Genomic DNA, 27840 nt, shown 5'->3' with positions numbered 1-27840 from the left:
TTTGTTTTTATAACCGATAACATATTGTTATTTAATACCGTGTTTGTGTTTCCTTGTATTGGTTAAAATAAAATTTATCGGTTTCAAAATATTTATCAAATAATCATCCAATTATGACAATTAAATAAAGTTCATTCAACACTTAACCGGCTGGTCGGGTAATAGTACCCTTTTAAAAAGCTTACGTAAACGACCACGCGGATATTAGGTAATACCTGTTTTGACTTTGTTGTAAATTTAAATCATTTCTAGGTTATTAAGCATAGCAATTATCAATTTTTTAATAATTTTATATATTAGACAGTAGCGACTCATATTAAATATCATAAGAAACACATTAATAAACACGTAAGTTATAGGAGAATTCATAGTTCATCTCTTCTTTCTAGAAGTTTACAAAATATTGCCGGTCATTAACGAAATTCATTCAACTACCGGCCGGTTAAGTGTTAAGAAAATACTTGGTATCATCGAAATTAAAATCTGAATAGCCCGAGATACTTGAAAATAGGTATTGAAAATAACTGCTGCGTAAAAAATAACGGCAAACGATTAGAAGGACCCTTATTCTAAGAAAGACACTTTCTTCCTGCGTGTATTAACCGCTTAAAGATTGTCGGCGTCTAACAACTGGCTATGTTACCGGGTAGTGAGAATCCAGCTCCACTCGACACGGATGTAATGCAAGCCGTGTTATAATACGATACAAGAACACAGGTCGCAAAAAACATGTAGTATCCCTATGACACGGGCGTGGATGCACAGATGCACACATGTGGGCCTGTTTACACGAATTCAACACTTTGCGTGATCCTTACATACGTGGGACGTACAAAAAATTCCCGGAAAATGTAAATAAAAAGACAGTGAATTGAATTAAGCGTTTTATTTTTTAACGTATATTCCATTTAACCTGTTAACTGTTTAATTTAGTTTGAAAAATCTCTCGTCTGGCGCGCAATAAAATGAAAAAATGAAGTGTGTAATCGTCAAACGCAGGACGAATGCACCTAGGGTATATTTTTTATGAAAAATCAAAGCAAAATAGAGAAGAATTATGTGTTTGTCTGAAGAAATAAGGAATCTATCGTTGAAAGAAGTATAGTAGTATCGTTTCAAGCTTTAAGATGACGCGTATACTCCCGGAACACAGTTAACTGATTAAGTTAAATATCTAATGCTTCGTGCAATTAATCTCAGCAAATTTGCACGTATATCAATTAATTATAAATATATTCTATTTCCCAGTAATTATTATTCTCTGAGAACTTCTTAAATTCGCATTCGGAAATTGTTTATATAAATATTTATTATTCTGTGATGAAATACTGATGGCATTGTTTTGTAATTAACATAAAAAGGAATTGTGCGTAAATTAAAGAACAGTACTACATATTTTAGTAGAATATGTAATAGATATCGATTATCAAATGTTATAATTTTACTGCAACGTAATAACTTTTTACTCTACAATTCTGTAGTATGTTGGTAAATACAAGTCATTTTTATGTAATCAATTTTGCAAATTACAAGCACAACATTTTCAACAAGAATGTATAAGTATTTACAATGTATGTGCATTTAATTGATGAATTCGTAAAGATTAAAACGGCAACATGTTTTTTGATGATATGCGTAGGCGTCATTCAAGTGCTAATTGTTCGTTTGGAAAATACAGACGAAATAAAAGAATACGTTCCTTTAAACGTCGAAAACGTTAAAACTAACAATAGTAAAGTTTCAATAATAACTGAAGCGTGTTCAAGATGCACATTCAGGGCCGTCTGAAAATATTTGGCACCCGTAGGCTACTAATAATAATGCTCCCCTTTTCATCAGAAAATACACGGTAGGGAAAGCGGGAGCGAAGTAGTTAGTGAAGTTTTACAAAAGCTTCAAAACTAGAAAAAGTCAATGTATTATCATTAAACAAATAAAAATATAAAATTTGTACAAAATTCAAATAACCTATATGAACAAAAAACGAACTATATAAACAAAAAACAAAAGTAACTTATTATACGTGTAACTTAAATATTATAATAAATATTTATTTTCCTAGATTTTTCTTTGCCAAACTAGTTGATAATATCACAAATATTCAAATTATTATATAAATCACTCTCTATGGGCAAATGACATAAATCAATTTAAATGATAAATATTTGATAAAGTTTTGTCCCCTTTTATTCAGATAATTTCATTTCAGCTTGAGACTTTCAAATAAAGTAATACAAGTGTGATGTGATTTTTATAGTGATACAACGACAAATTAACGAAAATCAAAATTACATGAAAATGACTGATAATGCATCTTAACTTCTATTTTGCATCCTCAGAAAGTATGACTGTACAGCTAAACAGTCCAGTACTTTTCCAGCAGTACGATGAACGAATTTAATCCTTTGTAGTCGAGCGACAACGCTCAGTCGGCACATGATTTAATGCAGGAAAATTATAAAGTTTGGTATTTAATATATTAAACTTTGCATAATATATCGATATGTGAAATATTGAAATAAAATAGCTTCGTTCCTCCATTTATGTGTGGCTTTTTAGTAAATTAGTTTTCAGGAATGTTGTCCATATCTTATTAGAAAACGTATATTTCTAGTGAAAAACTTTTGAGTGCAAAGGATTAATGTTCATTAGTTTATAAGAACGAAAATTTGTTTAACAACGCCACAAAAGCTGTCATAGTATAATTGAAACGTATTACTTTATTTATCCTGTTTACTGAATTATAATCTATCAAATTTTCATTCATTTAAGCCTAATAACATGTCATTATGTAATGATTTAAAAGATTTGAAAATGCATACAGAAATTTTTCAGTAACAGAAATAAGAATGTTTCAAGCCTTTCTCGCGGGATGATTACACGTGAAACGTTCACATAGATGATTTAGCATAATCGAATAATGTCAGCTTGTCAAAAGGAATCATTCAAAAATCCTTCATTTGTGTCTTTGAAGATATATTTTGTGTACAGAACTCTCTGCAATAATGACTTGAAATATTTATTTGAATTGCAGGTTTAAATATAATTGCACAAAATTGTTACAGCGAGGTCACCGTGGACAGCTGTTATCTGCATGATTGTATACATCGTATGTTACTATCTAAGTAAATACTTACGTAGCTAGGCAACTTGAAGCACGCTGTTTTTCAAAAGGTCAAACATATACAAAAATATTGAACATGAAATTATTGATATTAATAATTACTTAGTCATTTTTGCAATATTTGTGAAATAAAATACCCTATTAAACATTTCAAATAATTATTCTTATTGATTTGCTGCACCCACTTATAATATAAAGTGAAATTACCCTATAACATTTTGTTTCTTTATTTTTTTCTATAATAACAATCTTCGAATAATTGAAATGAATCTGTACTATTTTTGTTTAAATAAATATACTATTAATGTAGCTTTTATGTTTTGTTTTTAGCGCTTCTAAATAATTTTGCTATGAAATATTTAACTGTGTGGTACATTGATAACCTCCAATGTAAATCTATGCATCACTTCGTATTGATAACGAACGTTGTGAATTTTGTATTCACTAGAATTTTAATTTTTTTCTTCATTATACCTGCCATTTAAATAAGTTTTCTCGCTTGCTATTACAAAGTAATATTCTCTTATTGTTATTCTTATTTTTATACCTAAATTTTACAGTATATACCTATTCAGTTTTTCAAATTGATGTAATCATATGATTTAAACGTTTAAGCAGCAATTACCTACTTACTCATTACCATGTTATCATACTACTTTTTTAATTGTTGTTGTTGTTGTTGTTGTTGTTGTTGTTGTTGTTGATTTATTTCTACACTTCAATCATTCAAATGTAATAAAAGAAAGAAGCTCAACAGTAATGGAATATTTTGTGTATTTGTTATTTATTATATTATGTAAATAGGTTAACAGTGAACTCAAGCCGTTTCAAATAAATCACGAATGGTACCAACGAATCTAAAACATTGAGTTGATTGATATTCATTAGTACATATATACTGAACTTAGCTCTGTCGATAATATCGACGCACATGTAAACGAAAAGCGTGTGATCTCACAGTAAGAACAGTCGGAGTATCGCGTCCATGTGAATGAGACCATACCCGATGCTTTTTTAATGCATCCTGCGTATTGGGTCGTATGTTTTACGAATGGATTTAGAAAAGCGTCGACTGTGTGTGTATCTCTAACCCTCTTAAAGCTTCTGACTAGTGATGGGACTAAGTACAACGTAATCAGTAAAACGCGAAACTTGATGTATTTATGCATTTACCAGATATCAGAGTTGAGCAAAATGTAATGCAATTGCGTAGTAAGATTAAAGATTAAAGTACAACTGTTGATTCGATTGTAAGTTGTATCCTATAATTATGAATTAAAATTCACTCCAATCATCCGAATTTCAATCATAGTTTAGTAATTGAAGATTCTAAAGGTAATTTATATTTAATATCAACTGTTCCGTTTCAATCATTTTCAGGAATGTCTTATCAGATTACATTTTGTCCAACTTTAATAGGTATACAAAAATTTTCAAAAATTATGAAATTCAAGATTTAGTAAAATGCGGTTTTCTTATTTTTTTTATTTACTGAACTTATTGATATGGAAGTATAAATTTCAACCTGTTTCCTTGTAAATAGACTACGTATTTTATTGATCCCGATATTCTACGGGTTGGTATTATAAAAGATTTAATTTCTTGCACTCGAAATTGTTTTTTAATCCATTTACCACCATGTTGAACTTTTTCTGAATTTGTTGCCTGCGTAAATTATGGTATATACCAACATTTGAACGCAAAAATTATATTTCAAATTTAAAAATGGTGCTTTCTTAATATAACTTTATTAATTATAGTATGAACCTATGATTAATATAGTCTTCAAGTTATTTGTAATCATCGAGTGTGTGATATTTCCGAAAAGCCTGCTTATCGTTGCATCTTAGTTTACATTATTAATCAAACACTGAAAACTTATTATTCTCAATTATTTTGCAATGAAACTTTCACTAACATCTTGGGAGAATTTTCTAATTAAAATGAAATCAAATATGACATAATTTATTTCACACTTACTTAATTGAAACGAAATATTGCTGATTCGAGTAGAACACCAAAGTTGTTTGCGTCAGAGTGAAATATTTCGAGTGTAAAAGGTTAATATAATTTAATGAATTTTTTCTTTTAATTTAGTTTTAATAAGACACCTAGTGAAAGGATCAAACTTTTGTCTAACTCGAATTTCTGTAAATCAAAGTGTCAAAATTTGTAACTTACATAAAGGTTCTCAGTTTGAAACCCAATTTATTGAATATGAATATCTAATCTTTATGCAGTCAACATGTGTTATCATTTTTCTGTTACAAATGTTCACTATCAAAAGTAAAGGCAGGGTTACAGTAAAATGGTGTTTCTTTTCTTTTAATAAACTATAATGGATGGAAGGGATTAATTCTAATTTTCTTAGTGGGCTATAAAATTGTAAATTTATGTAAACTTCCGTAGTCTCAAAAAACCCTGTCAAATCGGACAATACACATGTTTGATAAATTTTCAAGCACTTTGTGATATGAAAATAATATTTATGTTTGAACTGCAGATAACTATGGAAGTGTACACCACTAAATTTATGCAAATTTACGTTTAACTAATCTAGTATACGTTTCGATGGGTAATAAGGAAAAGAAATTTCACCAATTTTATTGAAATGTTTATTTCCTTGTATTTAGCATATTTACTGATACTATAAATATATAGAAAGCGCAATTAGAGCAAGCGGACATTTTATTAGTAGTTTGATTTGGTTTCACTTTATACCATTCACTTGTAGACTGTGTAAACAGAAACTTGTTGAAACACAGTTTATCTATATGCATTACATTTGGTGTATTAAATTTCGTTAATCTACAAAATAATCAGACACTCTATTGAATAACAGATCACTTCAGGTAAACTGTCAAGTTAATTTCGTACATTAACTGGATAATGTACCAAACAATTATTTACATAAATTAGATAAACTGTCTAAGATATGTAAATTTAGTTATATATAAAGTCATTCATGTATCGAAATACAATCTTCGTAACTTTCATAGGACGTTTATTGCAATAACGTTTCACCAGAATTTTATTTTCGCTTTCTTTTTACATGTAACAATAGTAAGTACTTTGATCGTAAAGAGAAACACCTTTAGTACGATAAAATAAAATTTTACTGAATTTAAAAGAAAATAAATTCTATAAATTATCGAAGGGGACAAAAGTAAATGTGAATAATTGGAAAACGCGGGAACTATCGAGAAGAAAACTCCATGTAACCATTTGACGTTGCAGACGTTCGAATTAATAAATTGATAATGAACACTTATTTAGTGGATAGTAAATAATGTTGTATTTGTTAGAGAATATAGACATAGGTTTACTGTGTACTTTTTTTTTATTAAAATTACATTTGTGTTATATTTATAAAATATAATTTGTAGTATTGTATATACAATGTATTATAGAAGTAGGATAAATCAAGGTGAATCAAATCGCACGATGGATCAGATTGAAACAAGAATCCAGTTATTTGTTGTGTTGCAAATTATATTTCTCATTTCTTGTTTCTTATTTGCTAAAAAGGAATATCTGAAAAATTCTCTTTCATTTCTTATCATTAACCCTCCGCCGGCAATATAGACCACTAATAGGCTAACGAAAACCTCATTTCTTCACTACTTCATCGCGATTTTTAAATTTTATTGAGAAATGATACGAAGATTTGGCTAAAATGTCATTTGTGTATTAAATTCGGGATTATAAGTATCTCAGAATTTTCTTAGATTTTTATAGATCTCACAATCAAAAATCAAGCCTAACCATAGAAGGTCCATATTGCCGACCACGTTGATGAAAAACCGTATTGCCGACGGAGGGTTAACGTTCCAGTATTTTCATTTCTTTAACCCCTTCAGATCTAAATTTTATACAGAATTATGTTCACTTATCTAATAACAATGCACTGTCATTTAATGTACCATCGGTAACGACATTATTTCGAATAAAATAGTGATAGAATACTACCTTTCTGATAGAAGTAAGCTAGAAACAAAAATGTACATATAGTTGCTCGCCACAGTTTTAATATTTTGTCCGATATTGAAAAAAAGTATACATTATAATATGCCCCGAGTCTGAAGAGATTAATGTCAAACGGAAAATGAACCGATTCGCCTGGTCTACACTATATATTCACTGTTAGTATCGTTTTTATTCATTTTAAAATTCAGAAACCGATGTACAAGGTGGCTTTAAATTAAATGTTACTACTGCCAGGTCGTGATTATTATTTTCGATTTGATAGAAACTGGTGTAAAAAAAAAAGGTTTGCAAAACTTTGGTCTTGAGAAAAGATGAAACTTCTTTATCGCTGCATCATATTTTACTTGTCGCAGAAGCGAATAGTCTGAAAGGAACATAGGTGGAAAATGGTTCGTTTGCTTGCAAATTTCTGTTGAAGTTTGCGTAGGAGAGTAAAGAAGCGCATTACCCAGTGTCCTTTTCCGGTATACGAGTATCGATTAGTTGGGGTAGCGAGTGCAATGGCTGCGTTCTGTTACGGTGCAAAACGACAAATGTAACGTAATTTGTTCACGAATCTGAATGAACAATTCAATTGATAAACAATGTAGTTCACATTGTTCCAGAGAAAGAAAGTCATATGATATCAAGTCCGATGACCCATCGTAGAACAAAAAAGACACCGGATATCGTGGTCTTTTATTCTCTCGAGCGAATTTGAACAGCAAATTGCAAGCAAACTATTTTTTTCGACACATCATTCCTTTCAAACTATGTACGATACGCCTCCCGTGTTAATTCCATTGGCTATAGGTTTCAAAGTTCAGAGGGGCAAGGGGACTCTTCTCCTCACGACGCTTCGGCTTCAGTATGCGCCAATAATGGCCATACGTCGAAAGCCCCTACCCCCCTCCACTTTTAACCCTACAGCCGATAGAACTAACGTGGGAGACGTATAGTATCTATCTCCGCGGCGAGCAGATTACGATGCAGCGATATAAATTTTTAATCGGGGATTGAAAAAGTTCGAAAAATAACTGCTTGAAACTGTTATATAGGATGTCCCGTGCCTGGTGATACGAACGAGTAGGAGAAGACTGTACGTAAAAAACTGACTCGAAAATGTAGAATAAAATTTGTTCGTACGAAGCTTTGTTTTCAACAATGCATTAAACACACAACGAAGAAAATTTCAATTTCAGCAATTTTAACTTCACCTTCTTAAATGTAGTATAATTTCTGAGATTCTTGCGATTAAAATGAGTCCAAACACGATGGAAATCGAGTAGCTTTACCGATTTAATGTAATTAAAGAAATTAAAGGTTCATTTGCCTCAAATCGTTAAAACTAGACCGATTTACGTCATGTTTGGACTCATTTTAATGAGAATAATAGGGCCATTGGGCCCACGCTAGACGTATACACTTCATTATTTGATTTTATTGCGAACATTATTAGAGATTTCTCAAATTAAATTCTATAGTTAACAGAACCAATGTTATATTGGTTCTATATCGGTTCTGTAACTGTTATATTTCGGTTCCGTACTTTTGAAAGAAACCGGTATGGATCCGATGTAATATCGTGCCCAGTGGCGGCTCGTAGCTGAAATTAGTGGGGATGCTGCTCCAGAAAAATTTTAGGCATTATTTTAAAATGTTTGTATTTTTTTCATAAACTGAGGGATGACTACTGACGTTAAGCTTCAGGAGTATATATTATACAAGTATAAAGGAAGAATTAAAGAAAAAAGGACGCATTATATTAAATGTTATCGATAATATCAAGTGGAAATTGGGGATGATGCAGTTCTACAGTGCCTATACGCGAGCCGCCACTGATCGTGCCTGTAATTAGAACCAGAACCGGAACCGATACAACTCAGAACCAATATACTTACATAATAACCTCTGATGTTAACTCTGTTTTTCAAGGTCAGAGTGAATTTTGCCATCTCTTTCTTACATCCTTCTCCATTAAATTGAAGATGTAAAATCACGCTGTGGTGGTTGTGACATCTAATCTAGAGCCACTATGTATAGTTTACTTTGTTTCCTTTTTTAATCCTAAGCTCATTTTTACCTTTTTAGTACTATTAAAAACACGATTAAACTTGGAGAGTCTAGTATGTATTGTGATGACGACAAAATATTTTAATCTAAGAGATATTTTCATTTCAGTATTGCAAAATATTACTAATAGTGCAGCGCAGTATCTTCTTAAAAGATAAATTTTAAACACAGTTCCTCAGTTTAAGTGCAATGATTTACTTAACATTACAATTTTCTAAACTAATAGCTTTTGTACATAAACAGTCAGCTGAAAGAATTGTTGATCATTTTGAAGACGTGAAAAATACACTGTTAAGAAGTCTTTGCTTGCTGCAAGATTTATAAATATTTTCAGATGCAAAATATTGCCAATACTTAACGCTAAACGTACCGGCACTTTATTCAGATACACAGTGGGGATTCTAGTTATGTCCTCCCGAGTTACATCGTTTCTACATAACGGCGGTAGTCCATTGTTTTTAATCAATATTTCTCGCTTTCACGTTTTGTCAAAAACAACTGTGAGGGTGTTTCTCACATATAAAGAACGTATTTTAATGACAACAAAAGGAAGCCATCCATTACGTTCCAATATTATTCGTGAATGTCGTGATCTCTTCGGTTTTTCATAAATACTTCTTCACACGTTGAATGCTATGGGGGTCACCGGTGACCTCCAACTAAATCGAATTACTATGGTTCATTCAATGAAATATGTTATAAATAATCTTACCTAATGCGGTAACATTCAGCTAGATGAACGCGCAATAATAGTAATGCAATGCGATTAAATGATTTAATATTATGTTTCTTCCATTTTGTATATTTTGCTCTACGAAACCGTGCGGCATTCAACGTGTTTACATTTACATCTGTTCTAGCATTTTTATACATTTGAAAGAAAATGTATCTCCAAATCTGATAAGTGCACGTATAAATATATATGTCCGCATACTTGCATGTGTAAATACCTATGTACATACATGTCTACTCTGTGTATCCCGACTTACGTCTTTTTCGACTTACATCGCCTACTCCGGAACGAATTAAGACGTCCAGGGCTCTACTGTATACCTATTCTTAGCGTAACCACTAAAAAGACTGGTCATGAAATAAAGGTACTAAGCAAATCGAACAATAAATTTTTCTTAATAAAAAAAGACAAAAATTGAACGTCTAATTAATCTTACACTGCAATTTGTATGTGATAATACTTTTCACTACGCAGTACATTAGAATATAATTTTAGATGAATAAATTGTAATTTTTTCTTTTTTTAAAACATAACAAGGTAACATGCACACGTATGCTTCCATAATTCATCATAGTACAATTTATGTAGTACATAATGTAGTATATTTGAAAGCACGATACGGTGGATAGTCCGGCGTCACAATTTTAACACTCGCACCGTACTTTTCGTCTTATATCACTTTTTGAACACACGATACAATTATAGTGACATATCGTTCAAAAAGATGACATCCGCAAAAGTCTTTATTGGGCGCATGGTTCAAAAAGATGACATCAGCGGAAGTCACTATAGTTGCGTATAGTACCTCAGAGGTTAAACGGACAGTATAGGAATTAACATAACGTTAAATGAACTAGAGAACATGCAGAACTTTAACCTTTCGCGCTGAAAATCAATTCAGAGGTTTGGCAAAATTTTGCGCGAAAAATGTTGTACTTACCTATTTCACCCAGATATGTACAATAATTTTGTTTATTAATCATTTTATATAGAACGATATATTTCAAAAGAATCTGGTGTGTGTGATGCAAGAAGATTATCGATGTGTATAAAACGTTATTAGCAATTTGGGAACAAAAACGTTTCGACGTGCGTAGAACATCTTTCCAACGCAAGAGGCTAAATTACATCTTAGAACCGGTCGCAGTCATTTGACCAGGCATGGTAAATATTTATATACGTTTAATGTTAATATTAGAAAAGGTTCTGTATACAGTGTTCATTAAATTGATGTACCCGAGTTTTCAAGCACTTCTGTTTAAAAAAAGTAATCGAAAAATGTTTCGAATAAAAGTTATTGTATTTAGCATCAACCACAAATAGTAGTATGCAAAATTGCTAAGAAATAACTGTTTTTACATGAAATCGGGATCATCTTAGAAGCACCTGTGACTTTCAAATGACCTTAGAAAGGAGAACTAAATGTAGACTGATTAAATGATTGGCACGATATAATACACGATATGATTATCGTGTACAACATTTGCGTCAATAAATTAAAACAATAAAATTGGTAAAAATACTTTTGACTCAATAAAAGATAATTCCGATTACTTTACTTATGTGTTATTGTCTGCAAAGACATCTGTACATCATGATGTTATAGGTCGTTGAATTTGTCTTAACATGAGGGCATATATGAAAAAAAGTAATTTCTAAACAATTCTTCATATTGTACATTTACTTACATTATTAAAAATAGTAGTAAAAACTATCTCGTAGACTGTTGAATTTCCGATGGCTTTACATTATATTAAGAGTAATCCTACTCTTAATCACAATGTACACTCATGCCATATGATAATATAATTTCTCGATGTATGTATAAGCAAATAATTTATCTTTGCAATTTGTTTCTAATTTCACTTGAATTAGAACAATGACGTTAATAAAACGGTAGCCCAAGTCATCATTGTATACACAAACACTACTAACATCATGTAAACTGTATTTCGAAAACATTACGGGTCTTCTCAGTTACAGCGAGCAGTGGTTCACATAATTTGTGTGTGTACAAGTATGCTAGCAGGTAGTTAACCGTGCTGTGCAGAACATCTGTTGCACAGCGATATCATTTTCCTCTTACCAATAATACTCATGTACACACACGAAAGTACATACTTTCACATGTACATCGAAAAATGCAGTTAACAACTTCGTATATGATTATTGAACTGTGGATTGTATGCATTTGCAGCATTTACGATTCTTTGATACTGATTATAGTAAAATATTTAACAAAACCCACAGAAATTATTATTCTCATTCTAATTATTAATCTAATATTTTATTATTCTTTACTTTATAATTATATAATATTCTTTGATACTAATTTCTATAAATCAGCCTATAAAGATCGATATTTGTATTAATATCGGTTATTATTTATTGTTATTTCGATATTTTTTCCATTATTTCTTATTTGATTACTTCTATTTTTTAGAATATTTTGACGTCTCGCATTCGAGTTGCTTTGTTATCAACATGTTAATCGTAAACATGAATTGAATTATTTAATATGTAGTTTTAATTAAGAAATTAAGTAATTAACCCTTATGTGCACAACCATAAAGAGTACAGTTATTCCACAACCGGGTACCCATGTACCCCAAGCGTTTGACTCAAGCAGATTTTATCTAAATTGATAATTTTATGCTCAAACCCTTGAAAAGTATATTAGATTACATTACTATCATAAACAAAATAATAAAATTTTATCAATTTAAATACAAAAAGGTGATGTATGACTAGACAATGATCTAATATTAAAGTCTATAGTTGAAGCTTGCTACATATGTTCATACATAATTTTCGTCATAAGAACGGACGTATGGAGGAAAGATATATTCACGTTATTCCTTTTTTGACTACTTTTCGATAACTAATCACTGCTTTGACACCATCAATCTGTTAGTTACACACTCAATATCGAGATTCTTTAGGTTCACACTACGTGTAGTTCAAGTTTTAGAGAAACCCCGTCTCTGAGATCAATTGCTGTCAAGAACATTTATTTGTGAATGGAACTGTTGTAAAAAATGTTTGATAACACATTTTTGTCATATTGAAACATGAGAAATAACGTGTTCGAAAATGGTATTTTATTCTAGTTTTGTTAATTTCTTATTACCTTCAGTACATTTCATTCTATTTTACTACATGTGCTGTAAAGCAATAAAAATAAAGAGAATTACATAACAAAATACCATTTTTTAACACGTTCTTAGAGGAAAATATATTGAGGAAGTGGCTGATTTTTTTTTCATAAAAATACGAAGAAAAACATGTAAATGTTGCCAAAATTGTAGATTATCAGAACAATAAATAAATGTAATTTATATAATACATTATTCATTTATATGTAAATGAATAATTAGTATGTTAATTAGCGAAGGAAAACAACTTTTTTGTTTATCAATATTCAACTTTCTATTATCATCTGTTTTATGGGTACCGATGAGTAGAGCATATTTTTCGTTTAAACTCTCCAACTTTTTATATTTTTACAAAAGTCTTTATTTATTAAACGTGTCTCAACTCAAAAATGTTCAAAGAAAGAGTACCTAAACGGATCTTTAAATATTCCAACCAGAAAATAATCAGTTTTTACGTTAAAGTGGAAATGGTTACTCTGGTATTTACCCGATTGTGCACATAAAAGTTAAAGTAAATTAAGTACTACAATCAAAATGTCTTGGAGTTGTTAATTGTTTCTATAAAGAATTATTAATATCCAAATTACTAAAATATAAGATACTTTTCAGTGCTTTTTGAAATAAAGTAAAAATGTAAATTACAATATTACAAAATGATATGATTACAATGTTAAATAATTTTAATTTCAAATTGGAAATTAAAATGACGTAATAAAATATCTTTTTCACAAAAATGAGTGATAGATACGGTTATCACTACAAATGTAGGAATATTCGAGGGAGGAAATTTCAGAGAAAATCACAATTCTCGAAACAATACATCGACGATTTGATGATGTTCACACAGAATAACAACGTGGAGAAAGAATATTATTTTCATGAAATTAAAGCATACGTATGTGAAATACACTCTAAATGAATGTAGGGAGAATTATGATATGAAAGGAACTTGATTATGAGAAAAAAGTTAATGAATACTTTATTTTTTAAGAGAAAATTAAAAATCAACAAACAAACTTAGTGAACAAAAAATAAGAAGTGTAAAACGAATAAGAGAAAAATTTTGCATTGACTGACTAGCTATGGAGAAAACAGCGATTGAAGAAATTCAATATACAATCCTATAAAACTTTGTCACTATTTGTATAAACTATAGTGTAAAATGGCAAAATGTTACAGAAGAAAAACAAAAATATCTACATTTATAAAATCCAAATGAAATATTTCTTTTTCAAATAAAATGTTCATTTCATCATCATTCATCATTCATTTGCAACAACACTTTTGACGCTATGTATTTAAGACTAGATTTACAGACATTTATTATGCACTTCATTGTATTGCCCCTAGAACAATAGGGGTTCATAGATATAAATCTTAGAAATTGGAATATCTAAAATAGAAGATTAGGATACATATTTCTGAATGTTATGCACTTCTTTCATATGAGATTTTAAGTTAAACTGAGGTCTCTTAACCCTCTGAACTCTGTAGGCTCCAATATTGCACCAGTTATAATATCAAATATTTTAACGAATCGAAGAAACTACCCTAAAATTATTAAATTTTCTACACATCCAAATTTTCTACTGAGAAAGAAAATAAAAGATCGAAGGGATGCTGTAGTATTTTTCATTTTCACTAAAGGTACCATAAAAATTAGTCGCAGTTGCTGATAAATTACAAAACCATCTGGAGTGCTAAGGGTTAAAGCCTGTCTCTCCTGATGCGCAGTGCTGCCGGAGCTAGCCAGTTTATACGCGTTGACATTGAGCATCACTGGTACCTTATGTTTCGCGCAAGTATTTTGCACTCTCAATTAAAAACGAAATGTATTACGGAATTTTCTCAACGGATTTCGCAAGGTAAATATCTGCTCTATCGCACGCTGAAATTGGATTTTCTCCTGGACGCTTAGTTTTTAAAATAAATTAAAAAATATCATTTTGCGTTTCAACAGAGTTTAAACATGTTTATATGTCTATAATATTATTAAAGTTCACATCATTGTGTTCAGAAAGATCTACAGAATAATACTGTGTAAGAAAAGTTTGAAAAGTTTTCATAATTAAGACACAGCAAATGTACGAAATTGAAAAATTTAGTTTTTCTTCAAAATTAAGATTCTCAAAAACTATGAGTGGTGGAGAAACAGGGATTGCATATTTGAATTCAGCATGATAAATACTATTAATATCACCCGTTAAACCTTCTGTAACAAATATCGTGTTGACCAGTGCAATTATTAAATTTAGTACTGAAATGTTCAAACAGTTTCACGGATATCTCAAGAACTATAAAACCGCCAATTAAGATATTAGACAAGTTACAGAGAGCCGAGTCCTTAATCACATATTCAAAGATCAAGAGCATCCGGATACTTAGAGAATAAAGTAAATATTTACCTGAAATTTATATTATAAATAGACGCGTCCCTCCATTTACGCGGAGTATCCGTTCCACTAGGATTTGTTTTACGCGAATGAATATCGCGTCTACCAGTGCAAAAAGAACGAAATATTACAAGAAGAGCTAGTGTAAGTTTTAAAAGTACATTTTCATTTCGCATAGCTTAATACTCAGCTAACCGAATAGCGAGATCTTCCACTTTTCCTTTGACAACGGATTTTGTTTACTTTCTCTTTTGTTATTTACTAAGTCTTGAACCGGAGTAATTTGGAATTCACCAAATACCCTCCTTGCTTTTGTAAAATACAATTTCTCATGAAATTCATTAAATAAGTTCAATTAAAATCAATGAAAGAGATTATAATTATAGATTTTTTCGGTGGTTGTGTAAGTGTTAAAAAAAAAATAATAATATTGACATTTAAGGAAACAGAAGTAAATTTTATTCGGTGTCACTAAATTCAGATCGCCTAAATTGATATCGCGTATGAACCATACCGCGTAAGTAGTGTTATAACTTGCCGCATAAAAAGAAGTGCCGCGTAAAAGAAGGCTCGGGTGTAGATTTTTAATACTAAACGTACCGTTCTACAATAATACAATTTATGGTTACTTTAACATCCTGTTTCATTGCGTATTTTTAACTCTCAAGTATAGTAAATATTTTCGTGACGTTGATAGTCTTTTACATAAACTTCAATCGAGACAATGATCTACAGTGAGTTGCAATAACGAGATATGGTCGAGTGCACGCGTACCCAGCAAATATTCAAAGTCGATTTTCTCGAAAACAAAGCCTCGTATGAATAATTGTTATTCTATATTTTCGGCGTATTTTTTTGACATAGAATCAGCCCCTATCCGGTTGTACCATCAATTACATGATATTCTGCACACTTATTTCTTTATTTTTATTAATTAGTAAATAAGTTAAACGATCTTTTATTCTAGTGGATACAGAAACAAAAGGAAAGATAAAAATTGAGGAACTAATTAATCGAATAACATAGGAATTTATAAAAAATTAAGTGAACGATAGAAAACATAGAATTTTAAATCAAATTTCGAAACCCATCACTTGTCCATATGCATGAAATGGAAAAGTGGAAAATTGCTCCTTATCACCAAGAATGTTGTTACTGCGTGAAAATAAAAATAGTTCAAACCGTACAGAAAATGAAAAATAACATGGCGGAAACAAAGAATTCATAATCTTGTTTAGCGCAGTAATGTTCATGCACATATTCTAATTATCTAGAACTCCTGCGAGTTTTCTTCGATGAGCATATTCTAATGAACATTGAAAATGTTGACCACTAAATTTTACTGGTAGTGATGGACATGATGTAACTGTTCGTGTTCTTGTTCATGTGCGGTCTAGTTATAATGGCCTAAAAGGTGGTGTACGCACTAATGCATTAGTGAACTCTAAAACATACAAACTAGTGAAACATTCGAAAAGCAGTTCGGCTAGAAACAGTTCGTTTAGAAAATGGAGAAAATGGTCCGGTTACACTGAACCTTGCGCGCAGCAATTAGTGTGCACCGGAGTACGAAGAGCGTTGTTCGTGGTCACCGCTTGCGACGAGCTCGGCCCCATCGCTACTCGTTGGACTGCCTCGCGAGGCACGGCTCGTGACGTAGTAGTTGCCGCGCCTCCATGTTTGCCTCATCGCGAGCCTGCCTCGAATCGAGTCGCGGCCAGTCGGTTTTCCATCCTGCTCGAGGGTGCCTCACCGAGATCCGCTTGTTCTGTTCGAACGACTTTCAAGCACTCTCGCCTCGCCTCATGTCGCATCGCCGCTGAACGCTTTCCTTCAAACGAACATGGACAACGGGAAATGTAAAATTTTCATCGAGATGTACAAGGAGCACAGGTCGCTCTGGGACCCGAGGCATTACAATTATCACAACAGCGCGATAAGGGAGAAATCGTGGAAGGAGATAAGCTCTACCCTAAACTTACCTGTTGCTGAACTAAAAAACAAAATGAAGTCGCTAATGGGCACTTACAGAAGGGAGAGGTCGCGACAAAAGCGAAGTCTTATCTGTCGGTCGGGTATGTATGCTTTTTTTTCTTTCTTTTTATTAGACCTTAAGCGGAATTGAACGTTACATGACTGGTAATTTTCATTAATATTCCATTATTGGACATTTTGTTGACGTAATACCAACTTTCCCTTTGCCTTAGTCTACGTGATGTATTTTGTAATTGGTCTTGTAATAGTTACTTTAATATTAATTATTTTCTACGAAGTATTTTTGTAATTGTAAGTGAATGTTTACTGTAAATTTTAAATATAATTATAATTTGTTTACGTTTGTTTAATACGGCTTGAAGGATATTTATATTTATTAAATTCAGTTTAAGGTCTTAATCGTGTGTCTGGCTCGTTAGTATAAGGCAAGGGGTTAATTTTATTATCTTCGTAGCAGACTGTATTTGTTCCACTTGCAGGGAAAGGAGACATTTACGTATCTAAATGGTTTGCTTTCGATTGTTTCAATTTTTTATCTGATCGGGACAATCCGAGTCAGACTATGGATGTGTTGACTAAAGTAAGTTTAGTTTAACGACTGTATACTGTCATGATATTAATCAAAGTATAGCAATAATTATTGTGTGGTTCACTGTGCTTGGCCGAATACAGTAATCACTCGAAAATATCATTCTGGATCCTCTAAATCTAAAAATTGCTCTTTCAGAAATAGTACTCAGTCTGCAAAGTATTAAATGGTCTCTATAAAAAAATTCGAAGAATCAACTGTTATCTAATTAAAAAACTCATTTCATATTTTTATTTCTTTTTTAATACAGTCTTTAACCATGCATTCACGAAGTCTTTGAAACGAAAGTAAATGTTGTCATATGACATTTCGTTGATTACCCTTTGTTTAATCCTTCAAGGAACTGTTTATAAGAAAGTTGTTCAAAGGCAACTCAAATGTAATATTTATAACATTTATTGTATATTCATCCTTTTCCATTCAACAGTTTAGTACATTTTAATGTAATGTAACTTCGTTTACTAAATTGATTAATCAGAATAATCTTGTCGTTTCAATTGTGATCATGAAAACAAACATTTTTAATAGTCTCTCGTAGCATCAATGAACCACAAAAGCGTTAAGAACACGATACATCATTAGAAGCATAACTTGAAATTATCCAAAAACCAAAGTATCCAAATTATTCTATCCTATATACAAATTAGTTTGAAAACAAAAATGTTCATATGGATAAATTTTCCAACAAGATAATCACTTTTTCATCATTCATTTCATTTAGTAACTGTCAGTTGTTTAAGCATTTATAGTTCTCATACCTTATTATTTATTAAGTTATACAAATTTTTCAACATTCATAACTATTAGATAAAAACTAATTTATTGCTTTTCTAAAATATGCTTACCATTTATTTACAAAATATCATGTTATTCCATCTTTGAAGCAAAAATTAAAAACGGCAAAATGGTAAACTTAAAATACATTTGAAATTGATTAAATAAGATGGGCACTAAATTAATGTCTGTGCATATTTATAATTTACATTAGTTTATTACTAACTGCATATTGCTACGAGACAGTTTGGGAAAACAGCATGAAGTTCAGAAAATCTCATTAATCTGTTAATAATAATTACGTAGAAACAGAATAAGAAATATATCATTTGAGTTTAAAATTTCATTCAATATTTTATTTACTTGAAGAGATCAAGGCCAACCCCACAGTCGAAGAAAGTAATTAATTATTTGATAAAAAATGTTCCGGTCCTAGAAAATGTTGACTTACCCAAGATGGAAACTTGAATGATTTTCGAAGGAATGCTGCATTCCGTCAGGATAATGACGATGTCATTTGTTGATTGCTGTGTGATTCACCCGATACAGTAAATTATAAAAATGTAATGTGTAAAGCTGCCGTGGAGAGACGTGTCTTTTCAAACGATTATAAAAATTGTAATTAATAGCTTTTAAGTTAACGTTGAAGCCATTCTTTGTTTCACTGCAAAACCCTATTGATATTTACAAAATATTATATCTAGGTACTTAATAATTTTAAGAACATTAACAATAAAAGTTACGTACTGTGTATATAGACGTATTATAAATGTTCATAAAGATCGTTGAAGCTGTGTTGACAAAGTATGACGATTGTGTAACTCTTATAGTGGAGATTATGGTTTTGATTCTTATCGAGATATTTGTTCATTTTACAATTCTATAGTGATACTGTGGTACTAAGACGATAATTATCACCAATTGTTTAAAAAATGTTAGCAATATAGTTCTAAAATTTCCATTCAAAGAATTTGAACGCCAAAGACATATTTCTGTCTATAGTAGACCATTCAAGTTGGTCAATTATATAAAAACCATAAAGATAGTTGTTGCAACTACAAAATCTAGCAAAATGTCAAAATTCTATCGGCCATTTTTAGTTAATATAAACTACATGCACTATATGTAATAGATAATAAACTTCTAATAATTATTGATTCTTTGGGAAGTTACATTTTTTAATTTTACAAAATTTATCGATCAAAATATTTGATCAAAATGCATATTAAACATTATACTACTAAATATACGCCAAGCTGTTAATCTGATAACATCTAGTTCCATAGGTAACTCAAAATTACACACTCTAAAAGACCTGATTGCATTAAACTGCATGCACTTGCGCATAACCAATTATAAGCAGCAATTTATTCAAAAATGCTAAAATATGCAGGATGTATCTTCAAATTAACTTCGTCACGAGGAACATTTGATTACATTCTGCAATGTAAGTCAAACAAGCATTTTTTAATTGTTATACAATTGCTTCGTGTTTTTATTATATATGATAATTATCGTTCAACGTCACACAATTACGCTGTAACTACGATGAAATAGTAAAATCAGAGATAATAGTGCATATTCACGACACATCAGTAATATTCCGTAATTCTAATCGTTCATATCTTCAAAATTATTTATTATCTTACTTTAATATTTTATAAATATCAGTAGGAACTTGTATCATTTCCTAAAAGTTCATTGCAATTGAAGTTGTACAATTACAGATCTTCTCTTATTGTTATATCACACGTCCATTGTATTTACAACTCTATTAGCTCTAAAAACATGATAACTGAACATTTTTTTTTAATTTCGCCCTTTTTGTAATATTTGTTTCTAATTTTTCCGTAGAAACTAGAATTTTGTTAGTCTATTGTAAAACATACATTTTTAACGACCCGCATTACGGTACAAGAAATCATCCAAACTAAATAGCACCATAATAAAGAAATATCAATAATTACAATATTCTGTTCCAGTATTTCAAGACTTTTCTAACTTATACGACATATGTATGTATCAAAAATTTATTTTCAAATTCATAAGCAACAGTGAATCACACATCGGTCTTTGATCATGTATGTAATGTATTTAAAACATTGAAGGCCGCACGATTTCATACAGCAAAATACACAAAATGAAAAAAATATAACATTAAATCATTTGATTGAATTTCATTATTATTATTACACGTTGATCTAGCTGAATTTTACCGTATTAGGTAGCGGTATTTATAATATAGAAATATTGTCAAACAATCATCGTTTAATTGAACGATCTGTAATTTGATCTGGCCGAGGGTCACCGGTTTCCTTATGGCATTCAACGTGTTAATTTAGTGTAATTAACTACCGTAAATGTGTTATATATCCATATACTACATTGTGTGAGAATATAGACGCCATATCTGTTAAAAGAATTTTTTAGATGATTTTCGGAAACTCTAAAAGAAAGATACTCGAAAAACGTTCTCCATTCGTTCTAGACCGAAGTAGATGCGACAATGGAGGAACAAAATGGAATGGGCATGGCGCACGCCGAGGTTCTGATTGAAACAGTCGAAGAAATGCACGCTGGTGCCAGTTCCAATGCGCCGCAAACGAACTGTTCCGAGTCCATCAAAGTGCCGCCAATATCAATTAAGAGAAAAAGGCGCATGACCTCATCTCCTAGCCTCGAAGGTCACCTATTTGAGAAGCTTTCTGCGCTGCTGCAAAAAAGGATGGACGTGATCAATATGGATCCTTATTTTACGTTTGGCCAGCATGTCGCGAACGAATTGAGGAAATACGATCCGCGGACGCTGGCATACGTGAAACACGCCATCAACAATATCATTTTCGACGCTGATATGGGAAGAATCCCCCAACACTTGTCCCCGGAGGACACTCAGTCTTCGGGAATTTTTGCCTCCGTGCTGTCCGAAACATCCTATAATATTCACGACTGCGCTACTATCGCTTCGCGCGTAAACCGCAAATGTAGGAAATAAAATGTATTTTCATAAAGAACAACAATGTTCCGAATATTTTGTAAAAATTACAGTTAATTCGTCTCAGTATATAACACGTCTGCGTTTCATTTTTATACGTACGTTTCTACACCCTTGTGGCATTCCCAATATCCTCTTTATGGACTAACTCTATAATATAGAGTTCACTGCCTTCTGAATCGGATATTTTGCTTTTATCTTTTGTATATCCCTTAAATAATGCGGTTTTTTATAGTTATTTTATTATTAAAAAATTACGATGTCTATTATTATTGTTTTTAAAAATTAATTCATAATCCATAGACAATGAAGTATAATATATTTAAAATTTAAAAACGGTTTGTTTATCTTAATTTTTTGAAATAAGGAAAGTATGCAAAACCATATTACAGATGACCCAATATAATCATATGTATAAAATAGAATTTTATGCTATTTTATACATGCATCTCTATTATAAGATAATGAATTGGGTTTCTTCGGAATTTAACAAGTTCTTAAGGAATTACAGTGTCTTCTCATTAACTTCGCCCGTGAGAGCCAGCAGGATCAGACGGAGCAGAAAAGCGACTTCATCCTGGTGTTAATTGGCTAGTTATGCGGTCACAAACGAAGAGAAATATTTTTACTAAATTGTTAAATTTTTGTATTTAATAAATGATGCAATACTTTTAATCAACAGTACGTCCACCATTAGTATGATCTGTTCAATGTTAACCTGTTCACGATCAGCGTTGTATACTTGCGTCTTGTATTATTTTGTGTCTTGCGACAAAAAAAAATGAAATTACTTTCACGTGTGTTTATATCTAAAATTGTAACGCAGGATGTAAGGTGTAGGAGTTTGACGAAATTCTTTCTTTGAATTTTATTTGCATTTTATAAAGACGATTTATTGCAATTGTAGGTTAACTCTTGAGACTTTCGAAGACTTCAAAACTCGCAAAACGCTCAAACTCTAAAACCTCTCAAAACTCTAAGACTGTAAGAACACTCTCCCGATCTCTTTCTCGTATATAAACACTTAAAACGGCACACCGACATACACACACAAGGACACACGCATTCACACCGCACAGGCCTCGCGGTCATCGCACTTCGCTGATTGTTTTGCTTTGCGCCATTGCCCCGCTGCCAAAAACCTACTACTTATTGTTTCCCAGGCCATTTCTCCGCTGCTAAAAACCTAAACGCTTCGTCAAACACATTTTTTTCCGCGCGGTTCGTCGCCCCCTAATCAATTCACCTATACTCCACTAAAAACAATGCATATCCTACACAATCAATAAAATATTGTAACTGTGTAACTTGTTACTGAAACAAATGTTGTTCGCGAACGTGTTAAACAGTTGTACGTGACAAATTGAAGCTTCTCTCAGAAACAGTGATTCACCTTTCACATACCCACGACGAAACATTTTTATGTAACAAGCCAATCGTATTGGATGAATGCGATCAATCGTATACGGGACCTTATAGAGGTCGAGCATCGCCTTGACTCGAGAACCAAGCGAATCGGATCGAAAACCATGGACTGGCGAACGTTAGAACGAGGGAAACCACTAGGGATTCAGAAGGTTCCGAAAATAACTGTTCGATATATTTATATATCGGTTCCGATTGAAATAGTTATGAAAAACCAAAATAAGTCATAACTGTTATTCGGTATATCGGTTTTGTCTCGGGTTCTCCAGGACCGATATTATATCGGTCCTGTGCAGTTCTATAACTGTTATTTTTCAGTTCTTGAAACAGTTATGAAAAATCAAAATAGAGAAATAAAAAATAACAGTTATAGAACCGTTTCAGGATCGATATAAGCTGTTAACTGTGGAATTTTATTTCAGAAATCTCTGATAATGCTCGCACTGAAATTAAATAATGAAGTGTATACTCGTCTAACCCAGGTCAAATGCACCTATAATATATTATAAAGAAAAGCTAAATCAAAACAAAGAAGAGTTGTATGTTTATCTGAAAAATCTAAATAATTGACCGTTAAAAGAATTAGTATCATTTTGATTTTAAGATTACGTGTATACTTGTTGTGGTTCTTCATAACTGTTTCAAGAGTCAAAACCGATATCATAGCTACTTCCAATCCCTGGGAACCACGCTGTATGCCGGTTTGTCAATCACCCATAAAGGCTTGTACGCTTTTCTTTTCTTTCTCTCGCTCATCGCTCACTCCTCTTTCTTAAAAGTCTACCACCCTCTGCTGATCGTAGAATGGATAGAAATAACTCGCTACTGGCCTCGCCAAAACGCGGCGCTAACGAGGTGATGCTGTACTGCAACGGTTCCCAGCCTGGAATATGCATATCCTCGAAACTCGAGCAAACATGAACGTTATTCAGATGAAGTACACTTTCACACAACAGTATCCACCGATCCATATATAGTATATCCGTCTAATTCGCGTGTATACACACGAATGTTCCCGTAATTATTGAAGAAACGAAAAAATGTTTCAGATAAGAGTTGTTCGTCACGATGAGGGACATTTAGTAAGCAATTTTTGTTTACATTGTTATTTAAAGAGATTACAAGATCAGTGCAATATTTTTAAATCGAACTAGGTATTTTTTCAAACAGAATTTAACAAACATAAATATTATTCAATTTTTTTGAATACAAATTACATACTATTCCTCTATTAGCAATAATTAAACCTTAGAGCACACGCTGACATAGAATAAAACTGGCATTTTCTTTTATTTTTAATAAATGATTGATAACAAAGTAGTTACATCGATCACAGTTCGGAAAGAAATCATTGGGCAAGGGGTTAATGTCAGTTTATTGTCTTTCTCAAGACGAATTAAGTGATACGTACAATGTTTATCTTTAATTAATAATGCATTGACTATTTTTATAAATGTTCGTAGGCAGACTTAGGTTCGGTAGATCTTCTCTTATGTCTTGCAATGATCTAAATAATTGTGTTTAAACTTGATGTAGGGGTTTACTGCTAGTCGGATTATGACAGGTAAATTGCTGTAATAAATACAACCGTTCGAAATTGTAAACCTGAACGCGCAAACAGATATAGGACAATGTAGTTTTAGTTTATTGCAGTACCTTTTAAAACAGCACCAAAAACAGGATCTTTTGGAATTCCCGGATACGTCACGCCAAGATGACTGTTACGTTGGAGGCGTGTGTTTCATCTAACGACCGCCTCCTTACAAAAAACAGAATCAACCAATTAAGAATCATCACTCCGCCAAGCACAGCTTCAAAGGGAGCTGTCTTGGGCCGCGATTCCAGATATTCAAAGTCGTACGGACGAACGACAGAGATTTCTCCAGGTGACTCCTGTAATATTGACGAGAGAACTCTTGTATATTATGTGGTCACCTTTATACCTGCATTCTGGACGAGAAACTTTCGATACATTAAAGCAACATCCACATTATTGTTATTCTTGTACTGCTGTTAAGTTTGTTATACTTACAATTATATTGATTCATTGCACAGTGCACCACAGATTATTTATTTAACATTCCTTGTGCACCAGCAAAAAATCCTTCGAACCGGATCTTAAGAAACAAAACACAGTGTACTTACGATTCATTGTAACGAGTCGTACAATGCACCACCAAATTGAATATCGTCTCAATATCGCTGATTGCACTAATTTAAAGTATCCAATGATAGTGTGTATTGCGTTTTATTAAAGAGGATGTGGCTCAAATTAATAGTAGTTTAATTTAATTCTCGAGGGAAAAAATCTTTCGTGAAAAAGTTGAAGAGATGAAAGAAATAAACGAAAGAAAAAATGAAAAATTGAACTATACTATAAATACATGATACAAAAATTAGTAAACACGATTCGCATTCAGAAATTAATGTTATCAATGATGATCATTTCGCAGTAATAGTTTTGTTAACCTTTTAAGGGCTAAGTATCCTAAAGTTTTACCATCGAAAACTAAAACAAACACGAATTGTTAAATACTAGGAAAAAAGAAAACTATGTACTGATCTTTTGTTATTTGAATAATTCAAGTCTTCGAAGAGGCAATCGATCGAACAATAAAAGACATGTTCTGAACTTATTTTCCGCGTTCATCGATTAAAAATACATAGCTTATATATTAAAATTAGTATGTACTATACTATGACATTACAATAATGCATGCAGCAGCCCTTATTATTTTGTTATATATGTATATATATACAGGTACATTCCTATGGCGAAGAACAATATTTCAAGGCTTTCTAATCGCGTACATGCGTGCCAGCCACTAATTTGCGCAATTTCACACACACGCACGCACGCGCACGAAACAACTTACGAGAAAAGTAATAAATTGAAAATGAGATTTGCAAATATGTTAGTAACTTTACTTATCGTTACAACAAATGAAAGAAACTTCTATTTAAAATATTGTATGTTTCAATTTGTTTCTGTAAAATTTAATACACATTGTTAACCATGTGGGAAGTGTACGTTTTCTTAATAATATCTGTTTTCGCCAACAACAGACTGTATATGTATAGATTATGCGAGATTAGCGTGAGATAAAGTTTCTAATCATTTCGTTCTCATTAAATAATTATACATAGAAAATGTAAAGCATATTAAAAATACTCTCCGCGTTTATTTTTTGACAGAATAATACGGTCTATTGTTGGTAATAATAGAAATTATTAAGAAAATATACACTCTGCATATGTTTAAAAATGTGTATCAAATTTTGCAAAGACAAATTGAAAGATGCAACATTTTCCATTATTTCTTACATAAGTAAGTCATTTTTAAACAAAAGTTTATTTCCATAATTACAGAATTATTCATTTGTTGTAACGATAAATAAAGCTATTAACATGTTTGCAAATCTCATTTTCAATTTATCACTTTCCTTGTAAAGTTGTTTTGCGTCATTTGAAACTAAGGGCTACGAGAAGTTTCTGTACCAGGTGCTATTGGTTTTGAGTGGGTGTGCGGTTTTCACCTCATAACACTTTACTCATAAATTCCATGAGGCTGAAACTTTGTAGTACTAATTGGAGGAGGCATTAGTCACGTTAGTATTAATTATTGAATATCGATGCCAGTGTGGAATATTTTTTACAATTTATTTTCAAATTCCAAACAGCAGTACAATTCAGCATCTATTTGTTTTTTTTTATTTTCATCTTGTATTTCACTGTATTTTCGTTTATAATTCAATACATAGTGAAAATGTACTATTATGTAAATAATTTCATTACTTCACTTCCATATTTTTTTTTACAAGGAATATAATGTAAACATAGTGGTATTGAGTAAACTAGTGCTTTCTGTATCTTTTACATAAAAGTATATATTTTTATATCTAATAGTAGGACATATTTAACCTGAAATCAAATTTTATATCTTTCAATTGTCTAAGTCCTTAAGTTGTTCGAGTTTTCTATAATGCAACGTGTAAAAACATACAAAATTAAAACATAATTAATTGTAAAAGATATAAGTACACGTCATGTGTAATTTTACTTTATTGAAAATTCAATAGTTTTATATTGTCAGCGCTGAATAATTTGCCAGCAACGTCTAGAAACATTTTCAGAAAGTAAATGTGCATAAGATATAACTATAATACTTGAAAAATATGTCAACAGAAATTGTGTTCTGAAAATTCAACCATCGCGTGTAATATGGTTCCCTTGAAAATGTGTGTGCACGTTCTTGGGTCAAATAAGTTGGTAATAACATTCCTGGTATTCAGTTTCTAGTGTCTTAACCACTTATTGTCAGTTTGAAATAATGTGTTTTACACGCGGTGAAAATCTCAAATCTAGTCACAGTTATTTTTCGTCTTTTGAAGTTACTTTGTACAATATACTCTACTGTAACTGAATGTAACCACAAAGACGATATTAGACGACTGTTCTCACGAGAATCTACTTAATAATTAAAAGATTGAAAAAATGTAAGCTGCAAAATCTACAGCAACCATTTAACAAAAACATCCAATCCCAAAAGTAACAAACCCAAAGAATAAACCATTAATAGGCCCATTAATTGTAATTTACGTAACATCGGCTATGAAAG

At 31.6% G+C, this 27840-nt stretch overlaps 2 protein-coding genes across 6 annotated transcripts in view; both read left to right on the top strand.

Moving 5' to 3' along the window:
* Positions 1-21871, top strand: part of LOC116435251 (uncharacterized) — a 31369-nt gene extending 9498 nt beyond the window's left edge. The window contains exons 2-5 of one of the 3 annotated variants that reach the window (XM_076372120.1): positions 10889-11060; positions 16719-17519; positions 17919-18019; positions 21291-21871. In XM_076372120.1, the coding sequence (XP_076228235.1) occupies positions 17288-17519; positions 17919-18019; positions 21291-21797 (840 nt within the window). In that variant the 5' untranslated portion in view covers positions 10889-11060; positions 16719-17287 and the 3' untranslated portion in view covers positions 21798-21871. Of the gene's footprint in view, positions 1-10888; positions 11061-16207; positions 17520-17918; positions 18020-21290 lie in introns of those variants that run through there. The other 2 variants (XM_076372121.1, XM_031994689.2) reach the window with 2 other exon arrangements.
* Positions 1-27840, top strand: part of Frl (formin-like protein) — a 143179-nt gene that overhangs the window by 86501 nt on the left and 28838 nt on the right. The gene's annotated exons all lie outside the window — the stretch shown is intronic.

The sequence above is a fragment of the Nomia melanderi genome, chromosome 11, assembly GCF_051020985.1.
Source record: "Nomia melanderi isolate GNS246 chromosome 11, iyNomMela1, whole genome shotgun sequence".
Taxonomy (NCBI): domain Eukaryota; kingdom Metazoa; phylum Arthropoda; class Insecta; order Hymenoptera; family Halictidae; genus Nomia; species Nomia melanderi.
Note: the sequence above shows the minus strand (reverse complement) of the source record. Positions and strands in the feature narration are given on the sequence as shown.